Below are 27,384 nucleotides of genomic sequence, written 5' to 3'. Positions count from 1 at the left end.
GAAAGAACCATAGAGGCACTATACAATGTTTCCAGTAGGGATCACATTTTTCTCTGTTGCACAAATTGGTAAGGACCTAATTACCTCCAACCAGACAGGGATTGAGCTATTTTAGGGTTGTCTTAAAGTTTAATAAACTCATTGTGCTTGTCATTTGGCTTTTTTGTTTGTTACTTTTTAAATTGAGAGTCTACTGAGTATCTGTCTCCTTGGCCCTGGAAGTCTGTGGGAGATTTGTCTTTGTAGAGATTCCCCACATAGCCATTCTGCCTACAGACTGCTTCAAAAATCTGGCAATCGTCTTGGTGGTTGTGGTTCAGAATTCCCAAGGTACAAAAAGAGAGTCTTTCCCACCCTATTTCCATGATATCAAGTGCCCCTTCTCAAAGTACTACCAGTCTCTTTTGTATCTTTCCAGAGATACTCCCTTGGTCCTTTTCAAGTTCTTCCCTCCACTGCAGAACCTTCTCATAAAACAAAACTCACATGTGAAAGCCCAGTATATGAGATAAAGTGTCAGCTGCTGTGGTGGAGTAGGGGGTCCTAACACATCTTCAGTTAAAATAATTCTAAGAGGATTTTATCACAGTATTATTTGTATCAAAGAAGATAGAGCATAACGTAGTCAGCAAACACATGAAAATAGTTATTACTTTCTAGGAAAAGTCTCCATTTTAGCAATTTGAAAATGATTCTGACAAAATCTTTTAATGTGTTTTTCTGCCAAAAATTCAGTAAGAGCATTTTTTGTATTCTTTTCTAAAAAAGGTAAGTTTTTCAGTTATGTGAAATCCATCCAAAATAATTTTGTAGCTTATGATACTTATTATTTAAGCTTGGTTTTATACTGCATATTATGACTTTAATGAGGGTATTTTAAAAATGATTGTGTGTTTGCGTGTCTGTGTATGAGAGAGAGAGAAAGAAAAATCACTATAACATGTTTCAAAAGAGTCATAGAATTTTTGTCTGGAAGGGACTTAATTTTACAAATAATGCAAGTGAGGCTCCAGATAATTTAAGTACTCTACTCAAGGTCTTACAGATAATTAATGGCAAATTTGAAATTAAAATTCAGACTTTCTGTCTTCAAAATAATGCTTTTTAATTAGGTTTGATAAAGGTATACAAGTATGCTACTTATTACAGAAATTTTTTGGATCTATAATTATTTCTTAAAATTAGATAAGCTATATTGTAAATGCCTATCAAAACTGTTCTTTGTATTACATTCTTGAGAATATTACCTCAATATTTCAGTTTTCTATTTTTATTTTTTATAGAATTGGAAAATATTTTAACTCTTAACAAATGAATTCCCCACTTCAAGTCTGCCGAATTCCTGTGCCACCTCCTCCTTTAGAGAACTGATCTTAATACAGGTAAAATTAAGACTTTAACTTTTTAAAGGATAAAGAATAAATTTTCTATATCGTTAGACATAATAGCATTTTTGGTAACCTTTGCTGGATAGCTTCTATTTATTAAGCAGTTTTACCTAACATAATGACATCTTAATTATTGCCTTTGAATTCTATTTTTGGAAGTTTTTCCCTTTTATAAATGTGTTTTTTAAAAACCTTTCTGTTATCTAAACTTTATTGAAGAATTGAATTTACTCAGCATAATTGCATTATCCGGCTACATCTAGATCAATGCTGTCCCGTAGAACTTCTTTGATGATGGCTATGTTCTGTATCTGTGCCATCCAATATAGGAGACTGTAGCCACAAGTAGCTTCCTGTATTAGACAGTGCAGCTCTGGGCTTTTCCTTAGGAAATTTGGTAATTATACTAACAGTATGTCTTAAATGCCTAAGTTTTAGACTTACGCCTTGAAATATCTGCATAGTTGTTGGTCAAATTTGAAAATTAGCAGTAGCAAAACCATCGCTGGCTATTTCATATGTTGTCCTGATAATTGTATAGCTTGGTTTATCCCATAATTTTGATCCACAAGAAACCTTTGAGAGCACTTACCACAGTTAGTTTTGCTCACTGTTGTATCTTTAACATTTTACTTGGTACCTAGCATGTAATTGGTATTCACAGTGCATATTAGTTGAAAGAATGGATGAATAATCTCTGTACTTTACAGGAAAAAAATGCCTCCTAAATTGTTCAAAAATTAAATAATTATATTGATAATATTTCTATAATAATAATAGTAGCAAGCATCAATTGAAGACTTACGTTGTACAGTCACTGTTCTAAGTAAGACCTTATGTGTGTTGATTTATTAAATCTTTAAAAATAAACCTTTGTCGTAGCTACATACATTATTCTCATTTTATAAGTGAGGAATTTGAAGACAGAGATTAGTTAAGTAACTTTCCCAAGGACACACATTATTGTACTTAAGAGAGCTTGGACAAGTACTGTGAGTTTTCTTCTCGGCAAGTAGTTCTTTACCTTCTTCAGATCACATTCCAGCAGCTTATTATTTTGTTCATTATGTTGTAGTTAGGGCTTGCTAATAAAGGTTGCCATTACCATCTCTGGTACAGTGGTGTACACTTGTAATCCTAGCTCTAATCCCAAGGCGGGAGGATTGCTTGGGTCCAGGAGTTCAAAACCAGCCTGGGCAATGTAACAAGAACTCATCTCTAAATAATGGTAATACTATTAATAATAAAAAGGTCATCATTGTCATAGTTATCAAAAAGATGGTCATTTTCTGTGATAGCCTCCTTGTTATACATTCTGGAACTAAGGCAGTACGGATCTGAATTAAGCTGCATGCTGGACTATCAGCTTGAGTTCTTTTAAGTATAGTTTTTTCCAGATGATGGTATAGATGTAATATACAGTAGAAGAAATGATCTTCAGAATTTTATATTTTATGGTTAGATAAACAGAAAGCTTACAAGGCCAGGCACTGTAGCGTATGCTATAATCTCAGCTATTCAGTAGGCTGAGGTGGGAGGATTGTTTGAACACAGGAGTTCAAGACCAGCTGGGGCAAGATAGCGAGACCCCCATCTTGAAAAATAAAAGATACCTTGCAGTCTATTTATAGCTGTGCTCTGTAGCTATCTCTATGTACTAAGAGTGCTGTGCCTAGTTAGAAAATATATGTTTGGCCAGGCGCAGTGGCTCACACCTGTAATCCCAGCACTTTGGGAGGCTGAGGCGGGTGGATCACGAGGTCAGGATATCGAGACCATTCTGACTAACACAGTGAATCCCTGTCTACTAAAAATACAAAAAATTAGCCAGACGTGGTGGCAGGCGCCTGTAGTCCCAGCTATTCGGGAGGCTGAGGCAGGAGAATGGGGTGAACCCAGGAGGCGGAGCTTGCAGTGAGCTGAGATCACACCACTGCACTCTAGCCTAGGCAACAGAGCGAGACTCTGTCTCAAAAAAAAAAAAAAAAGGAAAAAAGAAAAAAAGAAAATATATATTTACAGAATTTCTCTGTAACCAATACTATTCTGTTTTTCAAATGAAGGTACTAAAATCTATTTTTAGGATTTTAGAGTTAGAAAATAACTAATCGTTATAGGAAACTGAAGCCCAAAGGGTTTAAATGAGTTGTCTGAGGACATATAAACAGTATGGTTCATTGACTATATTTTTTAAGTACCTGTCTTACATCCAGAAATCATAGTATGTTTGTTAGCTTTGAATGCTTAGTAGTAGTGAGCAATGCAAAAATGTACCCTGTTCTCTTGGAATTTACAATCCAGTGGGGAGATGGACAATCAGTAAGTAATGAGGTCTGATAAACAAGTTACAAAATCCGAAGTTCTAGGCAGGAAATAAATCTTGTGTTGGAATGGAAAATACTGGGGAATGGAAAAAGAGCTGCTATTTACTTAAAGTGGTTCAGAAAGGCTGCTGAGACTTACAAGATCAGAAGGAGCCAGCCACTTAAGTAGCAGGAGCAGGACAGCATTCTAGGCTGGAACAGCCTGCACAGATGTGCTGGAGTTAAGGTGCACGTAAAGCTATAGAGAGACTCAAAGGAGAGTATGGCCAGAACATAGAAAGCTGTGGGGAGTGTAGTATGAACCATAAGACAGGGACCAGATTACATAGTGCGTTTTTCAATCATAGATTTCAAAATTATGGCATTAGATTCAAATCTGAGTTCTGCCACTTAAACTGTGTTACCTTGTATAGGTCACACACCCATTTACACTTTAATTTTCTTATCTATTAGATGAGAATAACAAGCTACTTCATAGGACATAGTATCATGGAGATTATATAATGCTTATAGCAAACACTTATTAATGTTTATCTTGTGATAAGAACTGTTCTAAGTATACAAAAACTATATGAAGTAGGTACCGCTATTCCCAGTTTTGAAATGAGGGACAGAGGGTTCGAGCATAGCTAGTAAGAGGGTACGAGGGTTTAAACATAGCTAGTAAGTGACCTTAACCTTAGGCAACCTTGCTCCAGAGTTTGTGATCAAAATGTGATCCTCAGGATCCTTTAAGGGGGTCCATAGGGTCAAAGCTATTTTTCATATTAATATAAAGATAATATTTGCCATCTTCACTGTCATTCTGTCATAAATACACAGTGAGATTTTTCTGCAACAGATTGAATGCAGACGCAATTATGCGGCTGGGCACAGTGGCTCACGCCTGTAATCACAGCGCTTTGAGAAGCTGAGGCAGGTGGATCACTTGAGGTCAAGGAGTCTGAGACCAGCCTGGCCAACATGGCAAAACCCCATCTGTACTAAAAATAAAAAAATTAGTCGGATATGGTGGTGCGTGCCTGTGATCCCAGCTCCTCAGAGGCTGAGGCAGAATTGCTTGAATCTGGGAGGTGGAGGTTGCAGTGAGCTGAGATTGTGCCACTGCACTTCAGCTTGGGCAACACAAACTTTGTCTCAAAAAAATGAACAAACAAAAAAACCAATTATGAGATTCACAACAACAACAACAACAAAAACCGCTATTCTCAATTTGTTTTTGTTTTAGAAGAACATAATTTTCACTTTAAAATGTTAACATGTAATAGGCTTATTTTTAAATGAATTAATAAATGAACTTTTTTAATGAAAGAAATTCTGAAACCAAAAAAGCTGAGAACTGCTGCTGTACACCACTACATTCTGCCACCTGTTATTAAATCAGATAAAATATAGGAAACACCTGGTAGGTACCATGTTTATACTTAATAGGCTCGCTAGTAACTTATTTCCTCACTTTTAAGACACACTTTTTTTCACAATTTGATATTTTCAGAAATTGAGATGTGACTTGTCTGAAGAAACTTTTCAGTGACCCGCCAAGTAAATTGTGAAGTAGTGGTAGTCATCTATACTTGGTATTTCTAGAATTTGGCTTTATGTATTCTTTTATTCAGTTATTTCAGTTGGTATTAGTGGCACCACGTGGGGTTGAAATATTAATTGGATTTGTGTTCCTAATTGTTGTTGAAAATATCTGCTGTATATCACTTTATGATACAGCTTTGAAATGAACAGTTATCTCAGTAGAAGATTGCCTGACTTATGTCAGTTAATTCAAAGACAACAAAATTGCCAAATCATTCAGTCTCTTATATCAAACCTTGGCAAGGGTGGTGTTACTAATTCATGCATCTGGGACAACATCTACTTGTCAAAAATTTCTGGACGATATTTGAAGAAGGTATTTAACTTCCATTTGGTATTTAGTTTTCCAAGTAAAATTATCAAGTTTAACTTAGAAAACAGAAATCTCAGGTTTTGTTATGGCCAGAAATAACACTGTCAGTGCTGAAGGTACTCAAAATCAACAGATGATTGGATGCCTGCTATATGCCTGTCACTTGGGATACAGTGCCTGTCCCTGTAAAGTACAGATTCTAGTAGAAAAGACAGACATTAAGTAAACAAATAAACGATAATTACAGATTGTGCTAAATGCTATGAAGAAAATGGGCAGGTTGGAGAGAGGAGGAAGGTAGGGGTAGCTGATTAAAGTATATAGGGAAAGTTTCTCTAAGGAGTTGATACATGAACTGAGTCTACTCCAGCCACATACAGAGCTGGGAGAGAATGCCAGGTGGCAGGTACAAAGACCAAAGGTGGCCAGAAACATAAAGGATAATTTTTAAAAAGTGGCATGTGGTTCTATGAAAGACCTTATACTCTTATCTTTTAGTTCAGCTTTTTTTGTTTTATCAACAATTCGTAAGTCTTTTTCTTTTTTTTATTATACTTTACGTTTTAGGGTACATGTGCACAACATGCAGGTTTGTTAGATATGTATACATGTGCCATGTTGGTGTGCTGCACCCATTAACTCATCATTTAACATTAGGTATATCCCCTAATGCTATCCCTCCCCCGTCCCTCCACCCCACAACAGGCCCCGGTGTGTGATGTTCCACTTCCTGTGTCCATGTGTTTTCATTGTTCAGTTCCCAACTATGAGTGAGAACATGCGGTGTTTGGTTTATTGTCCCTGCGATAGTTTGCTGAGAATGATGGTTTCCAGCTTCTTCCCTGTCCCTACAAAGGACATGAACTCATCATTTTTTATGGCTGCATAGTATTCCATGGTATATATGTGCCACATTTTCTTAATCCAATCTATCATTGATGGACATCTGGGTTGGTTCCAAGTCTTTGCTATTGTGAATAGTGCGGCAGTAAACATACGTGTGCATGTGTCTTTATAGCAGCATGGTTTATATTCCTTTGGGTATATACCCAGTAATGAGATGGCTGGGTCAAATGGTATTTCTAGTTCTAGATCCCTGAAGAATCGCCACACTGACTTCCACAATGGTTGAACTAGTTTACAGTCCCACCAACAGTGTAAAAGTGTTCCTATTTCTCTACATCCTCTCCAGCACCTGTTGTTTCCTGACTTTTTAATGATGGCAATTCTAACTGGTGTGAGATGGTATCTCATTGTGGTTTTGATTTGCGTTTCTCTGATGGCCAGTGATGATGAGCATTTTTTCATGTGTCTTTGGCTGCATAAATGTCTTCTTTTGAGAAGTGTCTGTTCATATCCTCCACCCACTTTTTGATGGGGTTGTTTGTTTTTTTCTTGTAAATTTGTTTGAGTTCATTATAGATTCTGGATAATAGCCCTTTGTCAGATGAGTACATTGCAAAAATTTTCTCCCATTCTATAGGTTGCTTGTTCACTCTGATGGTAGTTTCTTTTGCTGTGCAGAAGCTCTTTAGTTTAATTAGATCCCATTTGTCAATTTTGGCTTTTGTTGCCATTGCTTTTGGTGTTTTAGACATGAAGTCCTTGCCTTTGCCTGTGTCCTGAATGGTGTTGCCTAAGTTTTCTTCTAGGGTTTTTATGGTTTTAGGTCCAACATTTAAGTCTTTAATCCATCTTGAATTAATTTTTGTATAAGGTGTAAGGAAGGGATCCAGATTCAGCTTTCTACATATGGCTAGCCAGTTTTCCCAGCACCATTTATTAAATAAGGAACCCTTTCCCCATTTCTTGTTTTTGTCAGGTTTGTCAAAGATCAGATAGTTGTAGATATGTGACATCATTTCTGAGGGCTCTGTTCTGTTCCATTGGTCTACATCTCTGTTTTGGTACCTGTACCATACTGTTTTGGTTACTGTAGCCTTGTAGTATAGTTTGAAGTCAGGTAGCGTGATGCCTCCAGCTTTGTTCTTTTGGCTTAGGATTGACTTGGCAATGTGGGCTCTTTTTTGGTTCCATATGAACTTTAAAGTAGTTTTTTCCAATTCTGTGAAGAAAGTCCTTGGTAGCTTGATGGGGATGGCACTGAATCTATAAATTACCTTGGGCAGTGTGGCCATTTTCACGATATTGATTCTTTCTACCCATGAGCATGGACTGTTCTTCCATTTGTTTGTATCCTCTTTTATTTCATTGAGCAGTGGTTTGTAGTTCTCCTTGAAGAGGTCCTTCACGTCCCTTGTAAGTTGGATTCCTAGGTATTTTCTTCTCTTTGAAGCAATTGTGAATGGGAGTTCACTCATGATTTGGCTCTCTGTTTGTCTGTCATTGGTGTATAAGAATTCTTGTGATTTTTGTACATTGATTTTGTATCCTGAGACTTTGCTGAAGTTGCTTATCAGCTTAAGGAGATTTTGGGCTGAGATGATGGGGTTTTCTAGATATACAATCATGTCATCTGCAAACAGGGACAATTTGACTTCCTCTTTTCCTAATTGAATACCCTTTATTTCTTTCTCCTGCCTGATTGCCCTGGCCAGAACTTCCAACACTATATTGAATAGGAGTGGTGAGAGAGGGCATCCCTGTCTTGTGCCAGTTTTCAGAGGGAATGCTTCCAGTTTTTGCCCATTCAGTATGATATTGGCTGTGGGTTTGTCATAGATAGCTCTTATTATTTTGAGATACGTTTCATCAGTACCTAATTTGTTGAGAGTTTTTAGCATGAAGGGTTGTTGAATTTTGTCAAAGGCCTTTTCCGCATCTATTGAGATAATCATGTGGTTTTTGTCATTGGTTCCGTTTATATGCTGGATTATGTTTATTGATTTGCGTATGTTGAACCAGCCTTGCATCCCAGGGATGAAGCCCACTTGATCATGGTGGATAAGCTTTTTGATGTGCTGCTGGATTCAGTTTGCCAGTATTTTATTGAGGATTTTTGCATCGATGTTCATCAGGGATATTGGTCTAAAATTCTCTTTTTTTGTTATGTCTCTGCCAGGCTTTGGTATCAGGATGATGCTGGCCTCATAAAATGAGTTAGGGAGGATTCCCTCTTTTTCTATCAATTGGAATAGTTTCAGAAGGAATGGTACCAGCTCCTCCTTGTACCTCTGGTAGAATTCAGCTGTGAATCCATCAGGTCCTGGACTCTTTTTGGTTGGTAAGCTATTAATTATTGCCTCAATTTCAGAGCCTGTTATTGGTCTACTCAGAGATTCAACTTCTTCCTGGTAGTCTTGGGAGTGTGTATGTGTCGAGGAATTTATCCATTTCTTCTAGATTTTCTAGTTTATTTGCGTAGAGGTGTTTATAGTATTCTCTGATGGTAGTTTGTATTTCTGTGGGATCGGTGGTGATATCCCCTTTATCATTTTTTATTGCATCTATTTGGAGGCACCCCCCCAGTAGGGGCAGACTGACACCTCACACGGCCAGGTACTCCTCTGAGACAAAACTTCCAGAGGAACGATCAGTCAGCAACATTTGCTGTTCACCAATATCCGCTGTTCTGCAGCCTCCGCTGCTGATACCCAGGCAAACGGTCTGGAGTGGACCTCCAGCAAACTCCAACAGACCTGCAGCTGAGGGTCCTCACTGTTAGAAGGAAAACTAACAAACAGAAAGGACATCCACACCAAAACCCCATCTGTACGTCACCATCATCAAAGACCAAAGGTAGATAAAACCACAAAGATGGGGAAAAAACAGAGCAGAAAAACTGAAAATTCTGAAAATCAGAGCACCTTTCCTCCTCCAAAGGAACACAGCTCCTCACCAGCAACGGAACAAAGCTGGACGGAGAATGACTTTGATGAGTTGAGTGAAGAAGGCATCAGATGGTCAAACTACTCCAAGCTAAAGGAGGAAGTTCGAACCCATGGCAAAGAAGTTAAAAACCTTGAAAAAAGATTAGACAAATGGCTAACTAGAATAACCAATGCAGAGAAGTCCTTAAAGGACCTGATGGAGCTGAAAACCACGGCACGAGAACTACGTGACGAATGCACGAGCCTCAGTAGCCGATTCGATCAACTGGAAGAAAGGGTATCAGTGATGGAAGATCAAATGAATGAAATGAAGTGAGAAGAGAAGTTTAGAGAAAAAAGAATGAAAAGAAACAAAGCCTCCAAGAAATATGGGACTATGTGTAAAGACCAAATCTACGTCTGATTGGTGTGCCTGAAAGTGACGGGGAGAATGGAACCAAGCTGGAAAACACTCTGCAGGATATAATCCAGGAGAACTTCCCCAGTCTAGCAAGGCAGGCCAACATTCAGATTCAGGAAATACAGAGAACACCACAAAGATACTCCTCGAGAAGAGCAACTCCAAGACACATAGTTGTCAGATTCACCAAAGTTGAAATGAAGGAAAAAATGTTAAGGGCAGCCAGAGAGAAAGGTTGGGTTGCGCACAAAGGGAATCCCATCAGACTAACAGCAGATCTCTTGGCAGAAACTCTACAAGCCAGAAGAGAGTGGGGGCCAATATTCACCATTCTTAAAGAAAAGAATTTTCAACCCAGAATTTCATATCCAGCCAAACTAAGCTTCATACGTGAAGGAGAAATAAAATACTTTACAGACAAGCAAATGCTGAGAGATTTTGTCACCACCAGGCCTGGCCTAAAAGAGCTCCTGAAGGAAGCAGTAAACATGGAAAGGAACAACCGGTACCAGCCACTGCAAAAACATGCCAAATTGTAAGGACCATCGAGGCTAGGAAGAAACTGCATCAACTAACGAGCAAAATAACCAGCTAACATCATAATGACAGGATCAAATTCACACATAACAATATTAACCTTAAATGTAAATGGGCTAAGTGCTCCAATTAAAAGACACAGACTGGCAAATTGGATAAAGAGTCAAGACCCATCAGTGTGCTATATTCAGGAAACCCATCTCACGTGTAGAGACACACATATGCTCAAAATAAAGGGATGGAGGAAGATCTGCCAAGCAAATGGAAAACAAAAAAAAGCAGGGGTTGCAATCCTAGTCTCTGAAACAGACTTTAAACCAACAAAGATCAAAAGAGACAAAGAAGGCCATTACATAATGGTAAAGGGATCAATTCAACAAGAAGAGCTAACTATCCTAAATATATATGCACCCAATACAGGAGTGCCCAGATTTAGTTAAGCTTTTTGTTTTCTTTTTCATAAAATATTATTTCATATTTTCTTTTAAAGTACATAATAAATTACTGTCTTAAAACTAGTAGTATTTTTAGAGTTGGGAAATATGATGTTATGATTATAATTATTAATACCACTATATTTCTCTATTTAAAGGTATTTCATTTTTAGTCATTTTTTTAAGTGGTATGGGTGGAAACTAGAGAGATTTAATGTGCTAAATTTGTGGTTATAGGAAAGATCAAATAGGAATTTAAAATAGTAATGTAGCCTGGAGATGGTACTTTTTTTTTTTTTTTTTTTTTTAACTAGAGGATGATCATCAGGATTACTTGAGGGACTTTTCTAAAATAAATATTCTGGACCCTATATCAGACAGGGATTCTGATAACATACATATCAAATTAAAAGATTTGTGTTGCTTTTTAAAAAGTGTTTGGCTTGGCTGGGTGCAGTGGCTCATGCCTGTAATTTCAGCACTTTGAGAGGCCAAAATGGGAAGACTGCTTGAGCCCAGAAATGAGACCAATCTGGGCAACATAGGAAAACCCTCTGTCTGTGTACAATAAAAAAAATTAGGCTGGGCGCGGTGGCTCACACCCATAATTCCAGCACTTTGGGAGGCCGAGGCTGGCGGATCACGAGGTCAGGAGATCGAGACCATACTGGCTAACACGGTGAAACCCCGTCTCTACTAAAAATACAAAAAAATTAGCTGGGCGTGGTGGTGGGCGCCTGTAGTCCCAGCAACTTGGGAGGCTGAGGCAGGAGAATGGCATGAACCCAGGAGACGGAGCTTGTAGTGAGCCGAGATCGCGCCACTGCACTCCTGTCTGGGCAACAGAGCGAGACTCCGTCTCAAAAAATAAAATAAATTAGCCAACCATGGTGGCACATGCCTGTAGTACCAGCTACTTAGGGGGCTGAGGTGTGAAGATTGCTTGAGCCTGGAAGGTCAAGGCTGTGAGGCTGCAGTGAGCCCTGATTGTGTCACTGCATTCCAGCCTGGGAGACAGAGATCTCATCTCACGCGTGCACACAGACACACACACACACACACACACATGCAAATAGCTTTTTTTTTTTAATTTCTAAAGGCAGTTTATGTTCTTTAGAGAACTTTGAAAAAAAATTGACTAATTGTAGTTTTTTCTTGCCCTTTTCAGTAAAGTAGTAATATACATTAAAAAAAAAATTCCTTGTAGTTAGCTAAAAGATGATTTGTTTATACGTTTCTCCTAAAACATAGACATCTTGATTTAAACCATTTAAAATGTTTTAAATAATTATAATTATCTAAAAACTTTTAATTTTGATGTTTACAAAATGTTTTTGTAGCCTGGGCAACATAGTGAGACCCTGTCTCTACAAAAAACAAAATTATAAAAAATTAGCCAGGCATTGTGGCACATGTTTATAATCTCAGCTACTCAGGAGCCTGAGGCAGGAGGATCGATTGAGCCAAGGAGTTTGAGACTACAGTGAGCTATGATTGCACCCCTGCAGTCCAGCTGAGGTGACAGAGACCTGTCTCTAAAAAAAAAGTTTTCTTAATTTTTGTGTAACAATATCTAGGTAGAAAAGATAATGGAAGCGAATCCCAATCGTAATTGCATCAAAATATAAAAACCACGTAGAAATTAATTGGAAATTGTGTTGACCTGTATGAAGAAAATACAAAATTTATACTAAGACATATAAAAGAGGAATTTTAAGAAAGAGCAGTGCTATGCTCCTCTGTGGGATAACTCAATATTGTGAAGATGTAATTTGTAATTAATTTAAAAATTCTCCTGAGGATAGGATGTGGGGAAGGAATTTATTATCAAAACTCTAATATTCATCTGCAAGAATAAGGCAGGCAATAATGATGAAATATATTTTTAGAAAAAATGAATTAGGATAAGGCTTGTACTGCTATATATTATAAAATGACAGTAAATAGGCTGGGCATGGTGGCTGACACCTGTAATCCCAGCACTGTGGGAGGCCAAGGCGGGCTGATCACTTGAAGCCAGGAGTTCGAGACCAGCTTGGGCAACTTGGTGAAACCCCATCTCTACCAAAAATACAAAAAATTAGCTGGGCATGGTGGCACACACCTGTAATCCCAGATACTCGGGAGGCTGAGGCAGGAGAATTGCTTGAATCTGGGAGGTGGAGGTTGCAGTGAACCGAGATCGTGCCACTACACTCCAGCCTGGGCAACAGAGCAAGACTCTGTCTCAAAAAATAAAATAAAATGATAGTAAATAAATGATTGTAGTCCTTGTGCAAAACTAGTGGGAAAAGTAGCTGGGAAATATTTTCAAATATATGTAAGACTTTAGTAGTATTTCAAGTCTCTGCAAAAACAGAAACAAGAAAAGGCATGCAAACAATGTATTAAAACAATTGGAAGAAAAAATTGTTAGATTTTAATCTAATATATTCTAAAATAACTTCCAGGTTGTTTAAAGAGTAAACCATGAATGTGGTTTTTAATTTTAGAAGAGTCAAGCCTTAACTAAGCAAGCAAGGTGATTTTTTTTTTTTTTGAGACGGAGTTTTGCTGTTGTCGCCCACGCTAGAGTGCAATGGCGCTATCTCGGCTCACCGCAACTTCCGCTTCCCAGGTTGAAATGACTCTCCTGCCTCAGCATCCTGAGTAGCTGGGATTACAGGCATGTGCCATCATATCTGGTTAATTTTATATTTTTAGTAGAGACGGGGTTTCTCCATGTTGGTGAGGCTGGTCTCAAACTTCCAACCTCAGGTGATCCGCCCGACTCGGCCTCCCAAAATGCTGGGGTTATAGGCATGAGCCACTGTGCCCAGCCAATTTTTAAAATATAGTAATATATATTGTGATTCCTTTTTTGTTATAGAGTGTTCTGATTCCAATTTTCATTGTACTAGTTTTAAAAGTCTTATATGTTAATAAATGCAGGCAAATTGATGGTTTTATATTTAGATTAATTTAGGTTTCTATGCTATGGTAGTAGCTTTATAAACAGAGCAGGAAGAAATTATTCTGTACATGTAACAGCCATATGCTCCTTAAAAATCTGTGAAAGATTATAGTTTTGAGAGTAGATTTGGATATGCTATCAATAATGTTTATATCTTACAACCTTAAAATTTCAAGTACAATTTTTAGAATTTATACTATGGAAGACAACAACACAAATGCACGAATAGTATAAGGGTGTTGATTGCAACATTTTTTTGGTAATATAAGAAAATTGAAAACAGTCTGTGTCTACCAGTAAGTTATTGGACAGATAAGGGTTTGTGCTTACAGTTTTATGGCGGTTAAAAAGGATGAGATAAGCTGGGCGCAGTGGCTCACACCTGTAATCCCAGCACTTTAGGAGGCCGATGTGGGCAGATCACCTGAGATCAGGAGTTGGAGACCAGCCTGGCCAATGTGGTGAAATCCTGTCTCTACTAAAAATACAAAAATTAGCTGGGTGTGGTGGTGCATGCCTGTAGTCCCAGTTACTTGGGAGGCTAAGGCAGGAGAATCGCTTGAACTTGGGAGGCGGAGGTTGCAGTGAGCCAAGATCTCGCCACTGTGCTTCAGTCTGGGTGATAGGGTGAGACTCCAACTCAAAAAAAGAAAAGAAGGAATCAGTACCTAATTTATTGAGAGTTTTTAGCATGAAGGGTTGTTGAATTTTGTTGAAGGCCTTTTCTGCATCTATTGAGATAATCATGTGGTTTTTGTCTTTGGTTCTGTTTATGTGATGGATTACATTTATTGATTTGCGTATGTTGAACCAGCCTTGCATCCCAGGGATGAAGCTGACTTGATCTTGGTGGATAAGCTTTTTGATGTGTTGCTGGAATCAGTTTGCCAGTATTTTATTGAGGATTTTTGCATCGATGTTCATCAGGGATGTTGGTCTAAAATTCTCTTTTTTTGTTGTGTGTCTTCCAGGCTTTGGTATCAGGATGATGCTGGCCTCATAAAATGAGTTAGGGAGGATTCCCTCTTTTTCTATTGATTGGAATAGTTTTAGAAGGAATGGTACCAGCTCCTCTTTGTACCTCTGGTAGAATTCAGCTGTGAATCTGTCTGGTCCTGGGCTTTTTTTGGTTGGTAAGCTATTAATTATTGCCTCAGTTTCAGTGCCTGTTATTGGTCTATTCAGGGATTCAACTTCTTCCTGGTTTAGTCTTGGGAGTGTGTATGTGTCGAGGAATTTATCCATTTCTTCTAGATTTTCTAGTTTATTTGCGTAGAGGTGTTTATAGTATTCTCTGATGGTAGTTTGTATTTCTGTGGGATTGGTGGTGATATCCCCCTTATCATTTTTTATTGCATCTATTTGATTCTTCTCCCTTTTCTTCTTTATTAGTCTTGCTAGTGGTCTATCAATTTTGTTGATCCTTTCAAAAAAGCAGCTCCTGGATTCATGGATTTTTTGAAGGGTTTTTTGTGTCTCTATCTCCTTCAGTTCTGTTCTGATCTTAGTTATTTCTTGCCCTCTGCTCGCTTTTGAATGTGTTTGCTCTTGCTTTTCTAGTTCTTTTAATTGTGATGTTAGGGTGTCAATTGTAGGTCTTTCCTGCTTTCTCTTGTGGGCATTTAGTGCTATAAATTTCCCTCTACACACTGCTTTGAATGTGTCCCAGAGATTCTGGTATGTTGTGTCTTTGTTCTTGTTGGTTTCAAAGAACATCTTTATTTCTGCCTTCATTTCTTTATGTACCCAATAGTCATTCAGGAGCAGGTTGTTCAGTTTCCATGTAGTTGAGTGGTTTTGAGTGAGTTTCTTTATCCTGAGTTCTAGTTTGATTGCACTGTGGTTGGAGAGACAGTTTGTTGTGATTTCTGTACATTTGCTGAGGAGTGCTTTACTTCCAACTATGTGGTCAATTTTGGAATAAGTGTGATGTGGTGCTGAGAAGCATGTATATTCTGTTGATTTGGGGTGGAGAGTTCTGTAGATGTCTATTAGGTCTGCTTGGTGCAGAGCTGAGTTCAAGTCCTGGATATCCTTGTTAGCCTTCTGTCTCGTTGATCTGTCTAATATTGACAGTGGGGTGTTAAAGTCTCCCATTATTACTGCGTGGGAGTCTAAATCTCTTGGTAGGCCTCTAAGGACTTGCTTTATGAATCTGGGTGCTCCTGTATTGGGTGCATGTATATTTAGGATAGTTAGCTCTTCTTGTTGCATTGATCCCTTTACCATCATGTAATGGCCTTCTTTGTAAACTCTTTTGATCTTTGTTGGTTTAAAGTCTGTTTTATCAGAGACTAGGATTGCAACCCCTGCTTTTTTTTTTTTTTTTTTTTCTTTCCATTTGCTTGGTAGATCTTCCTCCATCTCTTTATTTTGAGCCTATGTATGTCTTTACATGTGAGATGGGTCTCCTGAATACAGCATACTTACGGGCCTTGACTGTTTATCCAGTTTGCCCTCTGTGTCTTTTAATTGGAGCATTTAGCCCATTTACATTTAAGGTTACTGTTGTTATGTGTGAATTTGATCCTATCATTATGATATTAGCACATCCAGATAATTTTTAAAAATTTTTTTGTAGAGATGGGAGTCTCATGCTGTGTTTCCCAGGCATGTCTCAAGCTCCTGGCCTCAAGCAATCCTCTCACCTCAGCCTCCCAAAGTGCTAGAACTACAGGTGTGAGCCACCATGCCTGGCCTTCCAACTTCCTATACCATCGGACTGTGCCTTCCTGTCCACCCTCAACTCTTGCCCATTGTGCTCAGTACTCCAAACCACTTGGATCTTCATTTAGATTCTGTAACTTTCTGTGCTTTTTCTTGCCACAGGACCTTTTATATAAGTGGTTCCCTCTTCCTAGAATGTTCTCTTTCTACTCCCCTTAATTCTATGGATCTTTGATATCTCAACTTAAGCAGCACCTCAGAGAAGCTCTTTTGATTTCTTAGTCAATATTTGGCTCCTTTGTTTTATACTTTTATGTGTCTTTTCTTTTCTTTTTTTCTTTTCTTTCTTTCTTTCCCTTCATCTCTTTGCAAAAATATGTTTGGTCCCGTCCACTAGATAAGTGGTTCGTTAAAGTGGGTGTACATCTGGATTTGTTTACTATTGTATTTCCAGATCCTAGCATAATGGCTGCCATATAGTTGATGCTTAAGAAATATTTATGGAATGAATCAATTAATTCTTATGAAATCCCTTTTTAGATTTTTTGGCAGCTGCCTACTTGGGTGCTGATGAACTTCCAGGGGTGACTACCTTAGCATTTAAATGGAATTACAGTTTACATCCTACAGCTTGCTTTTTCAACTTGGGCATTTTTCCAGTTGATTTATTCATTTATTTATTTTTGAGACAGGGTCTCACTCTGTTGCCTAGGCTGGAGTGCAGTGGCGTGAACATGGCTCAATGCAGCCTTGACCTCCTGGGCTCAAGGGATCCTCCTGCCTCAGCCTCTCTGGTAGCTGGGACTACAGGCGCCCGCCACCACGCCTGGCTAGTTTTTTGTATTTTTAGTAGAGACGGGGTTTCAGCGTGGTCTCGATCTCCTGACCTCGTGATCTGCCTGCCTTGGCCTCCCAAAGTGCTGGGATTACAAGCATGAGCCACAGCGCCCGGCCAATTTTTTTTTTTTTTTTTTTTATAGATATTGGGTCTCACCATGTTGCCCAGGCTGGTCTGGAACTCTTGGGCTCAGTCCTGCCTCAGCCTCCCAAAGTGCTGGGATTACAGGCATGAGCCACTGTGCCCAGCTGTTTTTCCATTTTAGAAAATTTAGAGATCTGTTTTCTTCAGAGGCCTTATTTTGTATGGTGCATATATGTTTATATTCCGTTTGCTGAATATGTAACCTTTGGTTTCTAGTTTATATAGCTTTGTCATTTATACTCTCTCGGTTCATTTTATGATGTGTAGCTTATTCTGGTTATGTATTTGGTAAAACTGTAGACTGCATTTGTCTGGATAATGTGCAACTTGATTTTACTCAGGACACTTGTCTTTGCCACTTTGAAGTATAATTTGCTGGAGAAAATATGAAAGCATTAGGATAATAGGTTTCAAATGTATCATTAAACATAAAACTTATTTTTATTTTATTTTTGAGACAGGGTCTGGCTCTGTCGCCCAGGCCAGAATACAGTGGCACGATCATAGCTCTCTGCATCCTCTATCTCCTGTGGTCAAGTTATCCTCTGACCTTTGAGTACCAAGTGACTAGGACTGGATGTGCACGCCACCATGCCCGGCTAATTTTCTTGATTTTTAGTAGAGACAAGGTCTCACTGTGTTGCCAGGCTGGTCTTGAACTCCGAGCTCAAGTGATTCTCCTACCTCGGCTCCCAAAGTGTTGAGATTCAGGTGTGAGCCACCACGCCCAGCCAGAATTTACTTCTGAAAAATTTTCTTTTAATTGTGCTCCAAACTAAAACAAGTCACCTTATCTAAAATATATAGTAGATTAATTTTCCTTGGTGAAAGGCACATATCATTTATTTCTAGTTGTTTCCGTAAGTACTACTGTCCTCAGCTTCAATACTTTTTTCTTTTAGAGATAAAAGAGGAGTAGAAGGTAAAAGAAAATGCTGGGAACTGACCGTTGTGTTGTGGAAGAATGGTTATCAGAATTCAAGGTAAATTGGATTGGAGATCAGAATGTTTATATTCTTCTATACATCAGTAATTCAAACAGTGAATATGTGCTCTATGGAGAAACATAAAAATATATAGTAGGAAGTGGAAATGGCAAAATACAAAATAACATGTTTCTGTAATTGCAGTTCTTAAAAATGGTACTAATATGAATAATGGCTAGAAGGTGATATGTAAAAATGAAAATAGTTGTTAGGATTGATGAAACGATATTTTAAAATATATTCAGTAAAAGAGAAGATCCACCAAGCTTTAATAAGGCACAAAAACAGGATTTATGCCTATGTTTTTCTATCCTGTAATTAAAAATCAAATAGTTTTTATGGAAAACTATGTAATTTATGAATACTATGGAATTGTAAATATTCTGGCAAAACATAAATGCAAGAATTGAAACATCCTACATTTTTTTAAAGATTAGATTAATTTAAGATGGCCCATTTTGGGAAATGTTGGTATAATATGTGATTTCTAATCAGTATTTATGGTTGAGTAGTTAGAAGAATTGTATACTATAACATCCTAACTTAATTTGTTCGAACTCTGATGGTTCTTTCTTTTTTTTTTTTGAGATGGAGTCTCTCTCTGTCACCCAGGCTGGAGTGCAGTGGCGCGATCTCGGCTCACTGCAACCTCCACCTCCCAGGTTCAAGCAATTCTTCTGCCTCAGCCTCCTGAGTAGCTGGGATTACAGGCACCCGCCACCACGCATGGCTAATTTTTGGTATTTTTAGTAGAGACAGGTTTCACCGTGTTGGCCAGGCTGGTCTTGAACTCCTGACCACAAGTGATACGCTTGCCTTGACCTCCCGAACTGCTGGGATTCCAGGCGTGAGCCACTGTGCCGAGCCTATTTCTTTATATTAATTATTTTTACTTTTCTTACTTGAGTTTGTTATAAATCTGTTCAAGAACTATTTGTGTAAAATAAAGTTCCTCACTTCTCAAATGTTCACTTTTGTTTTCCTTTGGTGGTTTCTTTTAGGCATTACCTGACACTCAGATCACCAGTTATGCAGCAACTTTACACCGGAAAAAAACACTTGTACCAGCCCTCTATAAAGTTATTCAAGATTCAAATAATGAGGTAGGAGAGCTCAAGAAAAATAATTTCTACATAGTGAAATCAAATATGTATACCAAAACATGTAAATTTAAGTTTTATAGTTTTCTCTCCTTGTGGATCTGGAAAATTTTCTTTCTGCTGTTTTTCATTCTGATAGTTGCTTTGGCTTTCCCTATCCCCTGCCTTTCCATATTTTGAAATGTTTTGGTCAAATTTTTTCCTGTTGAGTGTGCAGTATGTTTTGATTGTTGATTTTATTGACCATCATCTCAGTGGATTATTTATTTGAAACTTTTCTGTTTCCTGTTCTGGAATGTTTCCTGCTCTGGAAGCCATATTTTAACTGTATACTGATCCAGCTTTATTTATCTTAAGTATTTTTACAATTATTTTACTGATAATATATAACTAGGTATAATCACTCTAGTCAGTGAAATCAAACTGATAACACAAAATGATGCTGCTAGTAAATTTAGCCTGAAAAGGATCAGAGGAAGCACTTTTTAGTCTAAGTAGTCAAGATCAATAAACTTAGAATAAGAGTTTTGTATTATTTAACCTTGTGATAGAAGGAAAAAGTGCAGTTATTGAATCTGTATATTAATTTATGCAAAATACACACATTATCTTTCCATTAACACAGTAGTATGACATACAGTTTTATCACCACTGGATTCATGTATGCTTAAAATGAAAATGAAAGGAACACACAGGAAAGTAGCTTCTTATCTTCCCAGATACAGCCTCCAAGAGTGCCTCTGCTGTGTACTGGAGTGAGTTTGAAGAAGTTCAGGTAATCCTCTCCTAACCAGCAGCTTAACTTAAAGTGCATCTTCATTTTTGTCCTACCACTAAAAGCTTGCTTATTGACCTCCTTCTTTCCTGTCTCCTAAATTGCGACTGGCTCTCAGTTAGACTTGCATCTGTTGCTATTTGTAGCAGCAATTGCAGGATTCATTTGCTTTTTCTCTTGCAGTGTATTTCTGAGTGTTTTATAACTCTGGGTATGCGTAATGTACGTATATGCATATCCATATGGTCAAGAGTTTTCAGAATTCTTTGTTTGAATAATGAATGTGTGTATTCCCTACCCCTTTTTTTGCGCTGTCTTAACATTTAAGCTTTGCTTATTAAAATGTATTTGTTTTATTGCTTTCTCTTTAGATTGTAAGCTCTTCATGGGCAGTGGTCAGATATTCTGTATTTGTAACTTCCCTAGAATCCAGTATTTTATCATGTACGTAATGAACATAGAATAATACTGATTGGAAGAACAGTGAAGTACAAAATGAGATTCTAAAATGACATTTTCATCAGGGCTCACAAGTGTATAAGAAGTATCCTTTTCCTATTTTTTTGTTTAATACTTTAGAAGCTATTACATTAAAAAAGCTATTTTCATTACTTTCTGTTGTCATATTTCATAATATTAATGTGTGGGACTTTGGGGGTTTCATGGCTAGAAATGGAAAAATTATAACTTGAGGGATGCAAGCTCAAGGTCCAGCATTCATATAATCAGTCAGTTGCTAGAGGAGGGTTGAGTTTCTCTCCTGTTTCCTGTCAGGTTAGAAGGCTCTAACCATGTGTTCAGACTTCAGAAAAATAGAATGATAAATTGTATAGAATTTCAAAACAATTCTGGACTTTAGTCATAGAAGGAGGTCCCTTTTAATCCTGATGTTGTTATATTCTGAAAGAAACAAACGTACTATTTAGGTTACAAGAAATTATTTTAGAAAATTGTCATGTGCCATATTTAGTATGAATTAGAACTTAAGATAGTTGCCAGTGCAGTGTCTCACGCCTGTAATCTCAGCACTTTGGGAGGCAGAGTGGAGTGGATCACGAGGTCAAGAGATCGAGACCATCCTGGCCAACATGATAAAACCCCGTCTCTACTAAAAATACCAAAAATTAGCTGGGTGTGGTGGTGCATGCCTGTAGTCCCAGTTACTTGGGAGGCTAAGGCAGGAGAATCGCTTGAACTTGGGAGGCGGAGGTTGCAGTGAGCCGAGATTGCACCACTGCACTCCAGCCTGGCGACAAAGCAAGACTCCATCTCAGAAAAAAAAGAAAATATTTGGAAACTTTCATATTTTCAGATTCAAATCTACCACTCTACAGCACTCTGTTGCCTTTTCTGGTGTTTAGTGGGTGAAGTATCTCAGGTTGTATGAAAAGCCATCTCTTCTACTTAGGCCTGGATTCTATCTTCTCTAGCAACCTTAAGGACTCTGGTCCTGCGGTTATTCCTTCTCTCTTCCATCACTGATCTTTTTTTCTTTCCCTGATGAGTGGAATATGATAAACAGCCATATTATATTTTTTAAAAACTTTATTTCAGCTTACCTCTTATTGTATTATCTACCCCATTTCTCTGTCCCTATTCACAGATGAACTTCATAAAATATTGCTTATTCATAGCCTCTGTCTACTTGTCTCCATTTCTTCACCTCACATTCTTTAACCCACTCAAGTTAGGCTTCTTCATTATTCCATCCAAATACTCTCAGTGTGTTCATCAAATAGCGTGTCTCTTACTAATTATCATGTCAAAACAGTGTTTGCTAAATTTGGGGATGGTGTCAGTTATGATTTTTTCTAACCCAAGGATAATGATTTTTAATACGTTTTGATGTGGGTGGTGGTGCCATTTAAGGGAGGTCAGAATCATTTATATTAAGAATTTGAGAACATGGTGCTATGAGGCATATGCTTCAAATTAAAATGGTCTTTTTGTTTGTTTGTTTGTTTGTTTCTGAGCCAGGGTCTCTCTCTCCCATGCTGGAGTACAGTGGCACCATTATAGCTCACTGTAACCTCAAACTCCTGGACTCATGTGATCCTCCAAACTCACCTTCTCAATTAGCTACAGGCACATGCTACCACACCCTGCTAATTTTATTTTTTATTTTCTAAAGACAGAGTCTCATGGTGTTCAAGGCTGGCCTTGAACTCCTGGGCTCAAGCGATCCTCCCACCTTGGCTTCCCAAAGTGCTGGGATTACAGGCATGAGCTATTGAGCCTGGCCACAATTAAAGATTTTAACACATAGCATTGGCAATTTTTCTTTTTTTTTTTTTTTTTTAAGATAGGGCCTCACTTTGTCACCCAGGCTGGAGTGCAGTGACTTGAACACAGCTCACTGTAGCCTGAACCTCCTGGGCTCAAGCAATTCTTCTGCTTCGGCCCCCCAAAAATAGCTGGGACTACCCAGGTGCATGCCACCACACCTGGCTAATTTTTGTATTTTTTGTAGAGGTGAGGTTTTGCCACATTGTGCAGGCTGGTCTGAAACTCCTGGTCTCAAGCCATCAGCCTGCCTTGGCCTCCCAAAGTGCCGGGATTACAGGCGTGAGCTACAGCACCTGACCAGCGAGTTTTTAACAGTCTTACTTTCTAGTAGTATCTGATTAAAAGTTACTGGATTGCCAACATTTACCCCCCTTTCGCTTACAAAAAACACAGAGTAATAATGCTGGTAATCCTGTATTTCTTCACTGTGCTTAGTTAAAATATAGTGTCCCACATGCCAGTGTACCTGTTGCTACTGAGAAAGAGGAGTTTAAGGTCTTCATAGAAGAAGTTCATCATAATTGTACCATGGCCCATGAAGTTTAGAGAAGGCAATCTTTGGAGAGTTTTTTACTAAAGAGGAGATTGAGTTTGAAACATGAGTATAAATTTTTAGTAAACAAAATTTGTGAGAGCAACAGTTTTTTACTTCTCCCAAAGAACTGAATATTGCTCTCGATATTTAAGGAAAATGCCAGCAACTGACAGTTTCCAAAAGTTTATTACTTTTTCATTATTGGCATTGCATAGAATACACTGTTTTGTGATTAAACAATCTATACCTCCATTCTAATATAAGAAATGTGGTAGAGTGGAAACATCAACTTGATGTCAGAAGACCTGAATTTAGTGTCTTATTTCACCATTAACTTCATCGACCTTTGACAAATTGTCTGACTGGTCTAGACTTCAATGTAAGGGAAGAGTTGGAATATTTTTCTTTTGTGTCAGTCTTGCTCTGTTACCCAGACTGGAGTGCAGTGATGCTATCATGGTTCAATGCAGCCTCAAACTCCTGGGCTCAAGCTATCCACCTTCTTCAACCTTGTGAATAGCTGGAGCTACAGATGTGTACCTCCACACCCAGCCTCTGGAAAATTTTTTAAGATTTTAAAAACTGTTCTGATAGTGATTTCACATAAAGGGCTTAGTATTTACTAGACTAGGATGTGTATGTATGTAAATTTTTTAAGCTTTAGAATTCTTCCAGAGCTAAGCCTGACTATTCTAAATATGATAACTGTATAATTGACATGGATTTGTTAACTTTTTATAATCATGACAGTGACTTTTTATTGTAGAGTGTTAGATTATTACAGATGTATGTAACTATATTCAAGCAGATTTCCAAATGTATATGCATTATTTTAATCATTCAGAATAGAGGAAAGCACATGAAATTACTGAACTATTATTCTTTTTTTTAAAGAGTTAGTGTTAAACTTTAAAAATTATTTTATAGTTTCTTGTCAATATTTTATATGAATTTTAAAGTCATAGCCAGTTTTGTGCAGCCTACAGTTACTCCAGCAAACCCATTCTAAATTGGCAGTACATATTTAGGGAAAAGTGGGAAAGTTTATTTTAACTGCTCATTTTCTTCAGTTTTCTAGGTCATGAAGTTCCTCATAAGTCATATTGTGTGATATCGTATGAAAAATTAGCCAATCGAACACTGAAAAAGCTATTTCTGGATACTTTTCTCCTTTTTAAAATCTTTCACATAAATACAATAAGAAAAATTTAAGTCAGTTTAAAATAGTTTGCTTCACTTGTATTTTAAATATTAGCTAGAATTTTGGATGCACAAATATGTATTGCAAAATCCTTTCTTCTACTGAGTGGTATATAAGTTTTTTTAAAATGGAATGTGGATGCTTTAATAAATTTCATATTGCAATGAAGACACTGAGCACTTAATGACATCAATACAACGAAAACTGATTCCACAGAACACTTACAAATGCATACGTTTTCCTCCAAAGAAACATATTTTTCACAGATTTAAGTAACAAATGATTTACATAGGATTCTTCAGATTCCAAAATATGTACAGAATTTTTGACTCTCAGAAACTGATTAGCAGTGGTCGAAAAAAAGAGTTGCTTTGCCCAACAACATGACCCTTAGAAAATTCTATGTCAATACACATTTTTCAGTAAGAGTGGTATATAATTTGTTTGAATCATAGTCTCAGTTGAGATTTTAAGTTTATTCCCAACAATACTATGCAAAATTATTTTATTTCAATGGAAAGTTTTTGAAATGGAAGATAGTAAGAGTTGATAAGAATAGAAAGGAAAATTCTTCTCAAATATAAATGTACATTGGCTAAAGGACTAATAATCTAGTAAATTTAGTAGTGCAGTATACTGAAAGGTACATTGATATATGGGCACAAAATACTTCTTATAGTTAGTGGATTGGTCAGTTTAATATGTGGTCTCTTTACACAAAGGTTTTGGTTAAATTAACTCAAAATGTGGAGAAATTAAGATTAAGACTTTTTAAAATATTATACAGATATAGGTGCCTTAAAAAAAAAAAAAAAACAGTTACAACCAAAATAATTGAAATGACCAGTGCACTTTATTTTCCTTTTAGCTCCTGGAGCCTGTCTGCCATCAGCTGTTTGAGCTCTATCGTAGCTCAGAGGTTCGACTTAAGAGGTTCACACTGCAGTTCTTGCCAGAATTGATGTGGGTTTATTTACGGCTTACAGTTAGCCGAGACAGACAGAGTAATGGTTGCATTGAAGCACTTCTGTTAGGAATTTACAATTTGGTAAGTTGAAGATGACAGTTTGAAAAATTTTAAGTATTTTTTAAGGTCCTCTGAAATAATACTTAAGGAATGTTTAGAGAAAAATAAATTGGCCAGGCGCAGTGGCTCATGCCTGTAATCCCAGCATTTTAGGAGGCGAAGGCAGGCATATCACTTGAGGTCAGGAGTTTGAGACCAGCCTGGCCAACATGGTGAGACTCCGTCTCTACTAAAAATACAAAAATTAGCCGAGCATGATGGTGTGTTCCTATAATCCCAGCTACTTGGGAGGCTGAGGCAGGAGAATTGCTGGAACTGAGGAGTTAGAGGTTGCAGTGAGCCAAGATTGTACCACTGCACTCCAGCCTGGGTGAAAGAGTGAGACTCTGTCTCAAAAAAAAAATTAAAAATAATAAATAAATTGAGGCCGGATGTAGTGACTCATGCCTGTAATTCCAGCACTTTGGGAGGCCAAGGTGGGAGGATCACTTGAGCCCAGGAGTTTGAGACCAGCCTGGGCAGCTTGGCCAAACCTCGTCTCTATAAAAAATTAGCTGAGCATGGTGGCATATGCCTGTAGTCCTAGCTACTCAGGAGACTGAGATGGGAAGATGTCTGGAGCCCAGGGTGTTGAGGATGCAGTGAGCCATGATTGTGCCACTGTGCTCAAGCCTGGGCAAGACAGCAAGACCCTGTCTCAAAAAAAGAAAAAACAATTCAAATGTCTATAAGTGTAACTTGTCTGAACTAATTAGGTTGAGCACAGGGGTAGATATTGATAATGCATTTTTTAAATAATGTATTTTATAAAGTATATAAAACTACTATAATTGATAGCATTATTAATATTTATATCTTCAAATTGTTTTATTTGACCAATATTTATGAATGTTTTTGGATGTATGCCCTTGAGTTGGACGCTGAAAACATGGAGAATTATGTGTGTGGCACCTACTTTTAGGAAACTCCCGCTGTGTTCGAAAAGCCATGTTTATAGGTAATTAATAATGCGGTTTGTATAATAAGAGGATTTTAGAGAGAAACTCAGCTGTTAGCTGAAGTTATCATGGCAGGCTTTATTGAGGCGATGGCATCTAAGCTGGGTCTTATGAAGAGGTATAGTTTTGGCCTGTTGATGAGGAGCCGGTGAGGTTTCTGGAAGCAGCTGTCAATTGAACATAAGCAGAGGGGCAGGAGAGTCAAGTCACGTCCTGGAAATAGAAAGTAATTCTGTTTGAAGCACAGAGTATATATGCAAGCTGGAAAAGACAATTATGTGTCGGTTTTGGAGAATCTTTTTAAAGTGAAGAGTTTAGGTTTAGGTTCTCTTTAAAGCAATTAGAGGGTTTTGAACAGAAGAATTGTATTATATATTAGGAAAATGAATCTTATGGTGGTATGCAGAGAGACTTTTGAATTATAAATTGAATTTAATCACCACTTCTTATATGTTAAAGGCTATATACATAATTGAGAAGAGTGAGGCAAATGGACATGAAATTTCTGTTTCTCTGAGGGGAGGACATCAGTTACAGGGAAAAAGTCTATATAGTATTATAGCATGTTAGGATTTTTAAAATCTTAGTAAGAACACAGTGGAAACTAGGGGGAGAAAAGAAATCATAAACACTTCTGAGATACTAGGGGCTTTACATGGAACTTGAAGATTGAGACTTGATTACTTCTGCAAGATGGGGAGGGTATGCTAGAAAGGTTACAAGGACTGTAGGAAGCAAGGTGAAAAGGTGAGGGAGAATTTAGGAACATGGGATCATCTGCGTTGCACCTTTCTGAAGACTTGGGCAGCACAAGGCACCTTTTCTTGCGCAATGCAAGGAAGCAAAATAGCACAGCATCATAATTCCATTCTCATGTGCCTCTACAAAATTGGGCAGTTACCTGAACTCATCAATAAAGAATCGTGAATTTTATGAATGTATCTTGGAGTCGTTGAGTGGAGTAGCAATTGAGAAACCAAAGTGTTATGTGTCATAAAAGTTGTAAATTTGTTAATAGTTATTTGACAATATATTATGTCTTTGATAGTACATTGTTTATGAAACTCTTTTCTTCTAAGGAATTAAGTACCGTAAACATT

The 27,384-nt window shown here is 37.7% G+C and overlaps 1 protein-coding gene across 16 annotated transcripts in view; it reads left to right on the top strand.

The window, feature by feature from the left end:
* The window catches only part of HYCC2 (hyccin PI4KA lipid kinase complex subunit 2), a 148,405-nt gene that overhangs the window by 78,035 nt on the left and 42,986 nt on the right, over positions 1–27,384 (top strand). For 11 of the 16 annotated variants that reach the window (XM_055290148.2, XM_063644935.1, XM_063644932.1 and 8 more), the window contains 4 exons: positions 1,284–1,382; positions 18,279–18,359; positions 19,364–19,465; positions 25,128–25,307. In XM_055290148.2, coding sequence (XP_055146123.1) covers positions 18,309–18,359; positions 19,364–19,465; positions 25,128–25,307 — 333 coding nt within the window. In that variant the 5' untranslated portion in view covers positions 1,284–1,382; positions 18,279–18,308. Of the gene's footprint in view, positions 1–1,283; positions 1,383–8,464; positions 8,797–16,308; positions 16,405–18,278; positions 18,360–19,363; positions 19,466–20,181; positions 20,238–25,127; positions 25,308–27,384 lie in introns of those variants that run through there. The other 5 variants (XM_063644939.1, XM_055290157.2, XM_055290153.2 and 2 more) reach the window with 4 other exon arrangements.

This window comes from Symphalangus syndactylus, chromosome 8 (assembly GCF_028878055.3).
Source record: "Symphalangus syndactylus isolate Jambi chromosome 8, NHGRI_mSymSyn1-v2.1_pri, whole genome shotgun sequence".
Classification (NCBI taxonomy): Eukaryota; Metazoa; Chordata; class Mammalia; order Primates; family Hylobatidae; genus Symphalangus; species Symphalangus syndactylus.
This window is presented reverse-complemented; position numbering and strand designations above follow the sequence as displayed.